General features: G+C 31.9%; 1 protein-coding gene and 1 long non-coding RNA gene across 2 annotated transcripts; both read left to right on the forward strand.

Moving 5' to 3' along the window:
• Window positions 1-2,299: 2,299 nt before the first annotated feature.
• LOC145638733 (uncharacterized) lies at window positions 2,300-3,544 on the forward strand. Its single transcript, XR_014114695.1, has 2 exons — window positions 2,300-2,446; window positions 3,248-3,544. It is a non-coding gene; the product is annotated as an uncharacterized LOC145638733 (long non-coding RNA).
• A 3,090-nt stretch (window positions 3,545-6,634) lies between these two features.
• LOC145639805 (uncharacterized) lies at window positions 6,635-9,250 on the forward strand. The gene is made up of 3 exons (XM_081691138.1): window positions 6,635-7,794; window positions 8,346-8,574; window positions 8,687-9,250. Exons 1-3 carry the CDS (start codon window positions 6,911-6,913, stop codon window positions 8,849-8,851), a joined length of 1,278 nt encoding a protein of 425 aa, XP_081547264.1. The 5' UTR covers window positions 6,635-6,910; the 3' UTR covers window positions 8,852-9,250.
• Window positions 9,251-9,551: the final 301 nt, after the last annotated feature.

Below are 9,551 nucleotides of genomic sequence, written 5' to 3' on the forward strand. Positions count from 1 at the left end.
ACGAAATAGTCTTTATAAGGAGGTGTTACTATTTCTCATTCATCATGTAAGACTACTAATTTCTTTATGTTTAAAAATTTGTTTAATAGGACACTTTGTAAAAATTTAAAATCTTGTAACATTTACAAAATTTCAAATTATTCTCTAGGTAAATACTACTAGTATACCACATACTACATACAGTATATAATGAACAAAGTATATTAATCCCAATAAATCATTCCTAATCTAAATTTTAGAACAATTTTAGATATGAAGGCACACTACCAACCCAAAACTACCATATTATGAAATGGTTACATAACTCTAGTACCCTGACCTTCTTCTCCCATTTTCTTATGAAAATAAGGAAATTGGAAAAGGAGGTTCATTAAAGAAGTGTTTTTTTTTTTTTTTGAAAGAAGGAGGTTCATTAAAGTTGTTTACTCTTTTATCTATTTGGTTTGTATTTGACAATTGGGAATTATATATCAAATAGAATAAATAGGTCTTAATGCACTCGATTAAAAAGTAATGTTATTTTAGGGGCTTGTTCTCATACGTTGAAATTCAGTTTAGTTCAGTTCAGTTCAGTTCCTAATTTCCTTCTCTTATATAATATTTAGTTCAGTTCAGTTCAGTTCAGCTGAGTTTAGTCAATGAGAACGGACCCTTATCTAGATTTTCCATTTGGTATCATTGTAGTTTTGGTTTTTCCATTTGTTATCCAATTTTTAGTTTTACTCTATATGGTATCATCGTAATTTTGTCTTATTCCTTACGATAGCATTTCGCTATATGTAACATTAGTTTGGGGCGATTGTGGTCCTTTAAATCTAATTTCGAATGCAAATTTTGATCCTTTAAGGTCATAATGACTACCAATTTTTTTTTTTTTTTTTTTTTTTTGCACGAAACAAATTGAAATATGCAAATTGAGATTTTTTTTTTCTTGCACATAATTGAATCGCGACATATTTTTTAGTGTATCCAGTTAAAAATTGCTATTAGAACAATTACAGATTAATTTGAAATTAAAACATAGTAGGGAGTATGAATTTATTAAAAATAAATAAAATCGAAAGTCAACACACACTATATTGCTAATAGTGTGTTTTTTTAAAAAAAAAATTAAAAAAAAAAAAAAAAACAAACAAACAAACTTGAGATTATATATAGCCAAATAAAAGCAACCAGGTACAATTACAAATTATAAGGAGAAGTTTGGAGCCATCGTAAAGCCATAGACGAATACTAGTATTAGGGTCTGTTCACATTTACTAAAATGAGTTGAACTGATTGGAGCTGAACTGAGCTGAAATGAATATTTTATGAAGAGGGAAATTAGGAGTTGAACTGAAATGAACTGATTGGAGCTGAACTGAACTGAACTGAAATTAAGTAAATGTGAACAAGCCCTTAGTTTGATGCAAAATAAATCAAGTATCTTATAGATAATCTTTAATTATCCATACTCAAGTTAATTCAATATTAATAATATTTAGGATATTGTACTTGGTAGTAGAAAATATACGTACTAAGGGCTTATTCTGATATATTGAATTGAGTTGAATTGTTTATGAGATAAGGAAATTAAGAATTGAGCTGAACTGAACTCATTGGAGTTGAACTGAACTGAAACTAAACTAAAGAGAACAAGCCTTAAATTCCAACCAGGGTAAGTCTTGTATGTAGCTAACCATACAATGTGGCCACATTGGTTTGTATAGTAATCTTCATTTTAATGTATGAGTAACCTCATTTTTTATAAGAGTAACCCCATGTTGGCAATAAAAGTAACCCAAATTCATTATACGAGTAAAATCAAACAATTTCGAAATAAGTATCCCTATTTGTTCATTCGAGTAACCCATATTCTTTTGTTTTCAAAAATGAAAGAATAATTCCACGTATTCAAAAGAGTAACCTACATACGTTAAGGTAACCACATTTATTGCTCATCACTAAGACTCCTATTGCCTTACTTAATTAATTGCATTATATGTGATTATGTGAAGTGGTCACACCATGTATATATATAATATTTTGAAATCTATCCTTCATCGATATAGTTACCCTTCAAATCACTAGTAGAAAAATACAAAAAGGCACCGCTCTATGGCCACCGGTTTTTGAAAACCGGTGGCTTAAAAAATGGGCGGGATAGGCTAATTCACATTGCCACGGGTTCAAACCGAACCGGTGGCATAAATGGTAAAGGCCACCGGTTTAAACCCATGGCAATAATCAATTAAAAAAAAAACGCCCCCCTTATAAACCCCAAACCCTACCTCATTTCCCTCTCAGTCGTTCTTTCTCTCTCTCTCCTGCTCTCCCCTCTCTTCTTTCTCTTTCAATTCGACTGCTCTGTTTTCTTGCTCTTCTCCTTCGTCTCCTTCTCCCTCATCTCCTTCGTCTCCCATCACCAATAAACCACAAAGACATGCACCACGAAGACATGCACGAGGTTTGTGTTTAAAATCGATTTTTCTTGGTTAATTAATCGGATTTTGTTGGGTTTAATTGATTGATTTTCTGGGTTTAATTAATCGTTTTTGGAATTGTTTGAGTTTCTTAATTGATTTTAATTTGGTTTTTAATCGATTTTAATCAATTAATTCTGGGTTTTGTTTTTTGAGTTCGTGAATCAATTTCTTGTTTTTTTTTTCCTCGGTTTTTTAACTTATTTCTGGGATTTTGTTTTTATTTATGTTTAATTTTTTTTTCTGGGTTTTCTTCTGGGTTTTTGTTTCATTACTAGTTATTGATTTTCCTGGGTTAATTAGTCGATTTTGGATTTTTTGAGTGTTTTCATCGATTTTAATTCGATTTTTAATTGATTTCAATCGTTCTAAGTCGATCTCCTTCTGGGTTCATTCGATTTAATTCTGGGTTTTTTTTTCTGGGTTTTTTTTTTTGAGTTCGATTTAATTCTTATTTTGTTTTTCATTCTCGTTTTGAAAATCAATTCGATTTTTTAATTAAGTTCGATTTAATTCTCGAGTTTTCACTAATTTCTGGGAATTTTGTTTAATTTTTTTTTTCTGGATTTTTTTTTCTTTTTTTTTTTTTCTGGGTTTTAGTTTTCTGGGTTATTTTTCTGGGTTTTTGTTTAATTTCTGGGTTTTGTTTATATTTTTGTGTTTTTTTTCTGGGTTTATTTAACCGATTTAAATTGATTTATGGGTACCATGCATACTGTTCTGGTTTTTATTTTTATTTCGCAGTTTATTTATTTTATTTAATCGATTTTTTTTGTTTGATGCAGGTATATTGATTTAGATGTAGATGTTAAATCGAAGAATAAAGATGCTGGATTATTGATTTAGGTGTTATATGGGTTATTTTTTAATTTTAATGTTGTAATTTTTTTTTGGTTTTTTATTGTAATTTTTTTTTTTGATTTTAATGTTGGAATTTTAGTCTTGTGTAATTTGATTAATTTAGTTCTTTTAAATTGGAATTGTTGTATGAGTAATTTAGTTGTAGTTATTAATTTAGTTTTTTCGCTCTTAAAAAGTGTACAATTACTTGATACTGATGAATATATATGTGTTTTTATGTATTTTACATATATATATAGTTTATACTACAATTTAAGTGAAATAAATGCAATTTTTTTTTATGGGCATTATTGCCACCGGTTAACCGGTGGCAATACTTGTTAATACCATTAAAAAAAAAAATTGCGGGAAGCATTATTGCCACCGGTTAACCGGTGGCAATATTTGTTTTTGCCACCGGTTTTGAACCGGTGGCTTTTTAATAAGATTATTGTCACCCCCCAAATGGCCACCAGTTCAAAACCGGTGGCATAGGGGAGTTTTGAACCGGTGGCCAATTCATATTTTCGTCTAGTGAATCATAACGAATAAAAATAGGTAAATCACCTTTATACAAGTTAAAATTATAAGAGGTTTGAAGTTTCTACAAAAAGATAAATATTCACTAAGACTCCTATTGCCTTACTTAATTAATTGCCTTATATGTGATTATGTGAAGTATATATATATATATATATATATATATATATATATATATTTTGAAATCTATCTTTCATCGATATAGTTACCCTTCAAATCATAACGAATAAAAATAGGTATATCACCTTTATACAAGTTAAAATTATAAGAGGTTTGAAGTTTCTCCAAAAAGATAAATATTATTTCAAATTAGTTAAAAGTTCCACTAAAACTATTCAATGTACTTTCCTTCAGAAAAAAAAGGTTTTTTCATTTTTCATGAAATACTCCCGAGTTTTAACATAATTCACCAAATTCCATCAATATTTTTTAAATTCACCATATATCATTCAGTTTGTACACAATACCATACAAATGTCTTTTATGTTAATGAACGTTAAACTGTCGTTTCACGAATTCACCATATATCCACTGTGTGAAAACTTTTTTCACCATACACCCAAAAATCATAACAACTGCCAACACTTTAGAGCAACCTAAAGCTAAGGAGGGAGGAGTAGAAAGGCTAACATCAAGCTCCCTGAAGTTTACGGGTGCTTTTGTCATTTTTTCTGCTAAACTTTGAAAGTTTTTTAAAGAACAAACATGACAAACTCATTTTAATGCTACAAATTCAATTTAATATATATCATCATATGTAACTAATATATAAAGCTAAACTTTTAGCCAGGTTACGAGACAGCGGCACTTGGCGTTCTAATTTTTCGTCAAGTGTCGCGCCACGTAGGATAGATATAAATAGACTTCATAAGACAAATAAAAAAGTTAGTTTACAATTCTATTTGGATAGAATTTTAGGATAAAATTGTTAGTTTAGAGTTTTAATTTCGATAAAATTCCAATATTTCAGATGTACAAATTGGATTATAATTTTATTCGAAAAAATTAATTTTAAAAAGTTATCATATAAAAAAAATTATATCATAATATTTTTTGGAGCAAAGGAAGTAGTTCAAAACGTAAAACATTTCTAATATATACTAATCGGTTAAAATAATACACTTCACAATCTAATATAATTTTATCACTATGTAAACCTGTCAATTAGGGTCGGGTCATGAGTCATCACGGATTGGGTCACTTTAGGTTATGAGTTAAGAAATGTTCAACTCTTGCCCAAAATTTTGGGTGCAGATCAACCCAATGGATTTTGAACATTTATTTTATTTAATTTAATTTTTGCTAAATGTTTTATTTTTTAAAATGTATTAAATCGGAAATTTCAATTAATAGATAGCAAATAGTCACAAAAGCGCATCAATTCTTAATTTTGTATCAATGATATATTTTAAAATTTGGTATATAGATTAAAAATTTATCTTAAATTCAATAAACAACCCGGGCATCGCATGAGCACAAAATTAGTATATATATAAAGGGGAGTTTTTCCCAAGTTTTAAGAGAGCCATGTAGAATTTAATTTTCTTAGCGTGCCATGTAGGATTATGAATTTAAGTTGTAGCCAATTAAATAAGAGATTATTAATTTCTTATACAATTAAATAATTCAAATGACACGTAAGCAAAATTAACAAATGAGATTTTAAAGTTTAAATTAATTAAATACAAAATATTATCTTTTGAGATTAGAAATTTTATCTAATATTTTAAAACTAATATAATAACAATTTTAATCACATAAATATGAAAAATATTTTTTTTAAAAAAATACTAACAAATCATGCATCGCGCGGGCTTTCATATAGTTATTATGATTTAATTTGTAAAATCTCATAAAGTGTAGTCCAACGTCCGTTAACAAAAAAGATATTCTGTAAAAACTGAATGATATACGGGGAACTTGAAAACTTTGAGTGATGTTTGGTAAATTATGTTATAATTCAGGGGTATTTTCACCCTAAAAAAAAAACAAAAAAAAAAAAAAAAAAAAAAAAAAAAAAAAAAATCAATGTATACTCATCTTATTGTAAACGGGTGCACAATACATTTTTTGGTTGAGCAACCCCCTTCTTTTAATTGGAGGGCAACTTCATTGACCATTACTAGTTGTCTAGTTGATCCGAACCTTGATCTAACATTACAAAATACATGTATGAAATGGAGATGGCAGAGTGGGCCATGAGCCTACCAACTCCTCCCAAAAAAATCAGCAAACTAGTTGAAAATATTGTGTGCATATTCTGTAATTATCAATGTTATAAGCGTAGTAGTCATAATACAAGTATGTAGTAGTTATAATGATGAATTGAATTTCCAATATTTTTTTTTTTCAAAATACGAAGTAATTTGAATATGTTGGTTCTAAATTGAAAGATTAGGAAGGACTGAAGGAGTATTTTCAATATTGGCACACCCCGTAATCCCGTATCGTTTGATTTGAAAAAGCTAAAAAGCTGGTTCTCCTTACCCATAGGCCATTTTAAAATTAAGTAGTCATTCTTAAATTAATCTAAAAAAAAAAAAAGAGTATGAGAGGCACGTGCCGGAGTGGCACAGTAAAGGCATAAAGGGAGTTCAGGTCAGAAATCTGTGAGATCCAACGACCATATCTTCCCGTCAATAGCGGAGAAGGGTCTGATCCAACGGCTAAGATAGAATAAGAAATAATGTGCGTCAGATGTGCATCCAACGGTCCTTAATAAGTCCTAGTATTTCCAATTTCCGCATAGGAATATATTGATAATATAAATAGAAATAAACAAAGAAAAGGCTCCCAATCAATAGTTGAGGTTTGATTTCACAATTTTCATTTCAAAACCATCTCTCTTCTTTCTCTGCTCTTTTTCCTTTTTTTTTTTTCCTTCCAAAAAATTATTCCAGAACTTGTTCGTTCGTCGCAGTAGGGTTGTTGGTATGTCGCCGGCCGCCGTGAGCAGCAGCAAAGCGTACGTCAAGCGAATCTCCAGATACCGGAAATAGGAGAGTCTCCCCTCTCTCATAAATAGTAATTAAAATTGAATTTGTGTTTAAATTGGAGAAGAAAGAAAGATGGAAGGTGGTCAAGGGAAGCTGACTCGGACACAGTCATCTCTACTCCGGTCATCTCCAACCATTCGATCGTCGATTCAAAGTCTATCGTCGATTGCAGATATGTCGGAATCAGATGAACCAGAAAGAAAACTACACAAGTCGACATCAACATCTTATAACCGGAACCCTAGTGGTATTAGTATTACTGGTATTACTAGTTCCAAAACAAATACTGCTCTCCTAACCTTTGCTTTTACCCTCTTACTCGTCTTCATTTACCTTCAAACTGATCATATTACTACCTCTGAGAATCTATTGTTCGCCCTCATTTTCATCGCAGTTGCCCTCTTTTACCTGGCTAAGAACCGGGATTTCCTTGACCGGTCCAAATCCGTCATTAGGAACTTGTATAGACACCACCACCACCATCACAGACACAGGAAAGGGTCCTCCGTGGAGTGGTACATCGGGGATGAATCTGGGGAGAGAGATAGCCTTGTTGATTTCAAAAACAAACAAAAGATGAGTACGGTCAAGGAAGGTGTTGAGCTTTACAGCAATGGTGATTTCTACGAAGGTGAATTCCACAAGGGTAAAAGTAATGGAAGCGGTGTTTACAATTACTTTGTGAATGGGAGGTATGAAGGAGATTGGGTAGATGGTAAGTATGATGGTTACGGAATAGAGAGTTGGGCGAGAGGGAGTAGGTATAGAGGTCAATACAGAGGTGGTTTGAGACATGGTTTTGGTGTTTATAGGTTTTATACAGGTGATACTTATGCTGGTGAGTGGTTTCATGGTCAATATCATGGTCTTGGCCTTCAGACTTGCTCTGATGCTAGCTGCTATCTTGGCCATTTCAAGTTTGGGGTTAAACATGGCCTTGGCTGTTACCATTTCAGGTAATTAATTCTCTACCCCTGTCTTTTCCAATTACCTTCATTCATTTATTGTATCACTGTCATGGATTTGTACTAGGTTTTTCTTGTTGAATCATTCCCATCTACAGGGTTTGAAGCTGTCAATGCCTAAACAAAATTCAACCTCTAATTGCCTTTATTTTTTAAATACTTTTATTTGAGTTGCAAGGGCGGTTTGCTTTTTGAGTCTGTGGACCATATAGGATGGATGTGTCATGATCAAAACAATACTGTGCCCCCAGATCTGTTGGAGTATTGTTTACTGCAACTTTTTTTTTTTTTTTTTTAAAATCATAATTTCTCTGCTTCCTATTGATTACATTCTGTTTAAATCAATGTCTTAGATGTTGTTCTTTCACTATTCATACAAATATCTTGATTGTATTGCCTTTACTTTGTTTAATTTTCTGTGATTTTCATCCCCTTCTTACTTCTTAGTTCATAGATAAACCTGAATTTTTGTCAAAGATATCTGATTTTACTTGTAAAATCTTATTAAGAAGTTACACTCATCTTGTTTCCTGCTGTTTCAGAAATGGCGATAGATATGCAGGGGAATATTTTGGAGACAAAATTCACGGCTTTGGTGTCTACCACTTTGCCAATGGCCATTGTTACGAGGGCTCTTGGCATGAAGGCCGTAAGCAAGGCTTTGGGATGTACACCTTCCGGAATGGGGAATCCAAATGTGGTGAGTGGGACAACGGTTCTCTCAAAAACCCCTTACCCTCACTAACAGATTCAGTCTTTCGAGCTGTTCAGGTAAATCTTTGATCTGACCCCAGCCATTTTAGCACGCGACAAGTTTACTAGAGCATAATTCATTCTGCTGTGGCCTAACGTTTTGTAATGGAATTATTATTGTGTGTTACAGGCAGCTAGAAAAGCAGCTGAGAATGCAATTAACCTAAGGCGGGTGGATGAACAAGTGAACAAGGCAGTGATGGCTGCTAATCGAGCTGCCACTGCTGCTAGGGTAGCTGCTGTTAAAGCAGTTCAGAATAGAATGGATGGAAAATCTTATGATACATATGTGTAAAATAGGCAGGCAAAAATTGCTTTGCCCTGAGAAAATGTAAATTTTTGCCAAAATTTTCTTAACTACTGATGGAAACAAAAAATGGCGGACCCTGGTAAGCACAAGCTAGCCGGAGGTTGAGATTAGATTTGAGGGGTAATTTTTTTTTTTTCTTTTTTCTTTTCCCTTTTGTTTCTTATGACCTACACTCTGTAACATGTACATAAATCTGAAAAATGTAGATTAAAGGAAGCTGAATATATAGGGTTTAATTCTGTAATTCCTGCCAAACCTCGTCTATCTCTGGAAGATGAATGGATAAGTATTACGGAGTACTCTTATGTTGTAATGTTGTATAGCTTACATTATTGACTCGATTATTATGCAGCAATTATGAGTTATGAGATTGCAAGTTTTATATATTGTCAGCAAATACGCAAATCCACCTCTGCCTTATCTCTAATGTTGGAGCTTTGTCTCAGTTCTTGTGGTCGGATTCATTTTTTTAGTCATCTTTTTTTCTATGGAATATATTTAATGTAGAGTATACTCCATATATAGAAAGAAGGATATTTAATTTTCTTACTTCAATTATTAGTTTTTTTTATTTAATTATGAATGAGGTGGTGATTAGTTATTTCTAAATACTCGTATTTCCTTCTTTTACGGGCCTACTGACCAACTTGCAGAAGCAATAGAGACTATTACTGTCTTCACCTTC

Source organism: Chenopodium album, chromosome 7, assembly GCF_948465745.1.
Source record: "Chenopodium album chromosome 7, dcCheAlbu1.1, whole genome shotgun sequence".
In the NCBI taxonomy this organism is placed as follows: domain Eukaryota; kingdom Viridiplantae; phylum Streptophyta; class Magnoliopsida; order Caryophyllales; family Amaranthaceae; genus Chenopodium; species Chenopodium album.

Coding starts and splice junctions, on each gene's coding strand:
- LOC145639805 (XM_081691138.1), top strand. CDS start 6,911: ATGGAAGGTGGTCAAGGGAAGCTGACTCGGACACAGTCATCTCTACTC. Junction 7,795..8,345: donor CTTGGCTGTTACCATTTCAG/GTAATTAATTCT, acceptor CTGCTGTTTCAG/AAATGGCGATAGATATGCAG. Junction 8,575..8,686: donor CAGTCTTTCGAGCTGTTCAG/GTAAATCTTTGA, acceptor TGTGTGTTACAG/GCAGCTAGAAAAGCAGCTGA.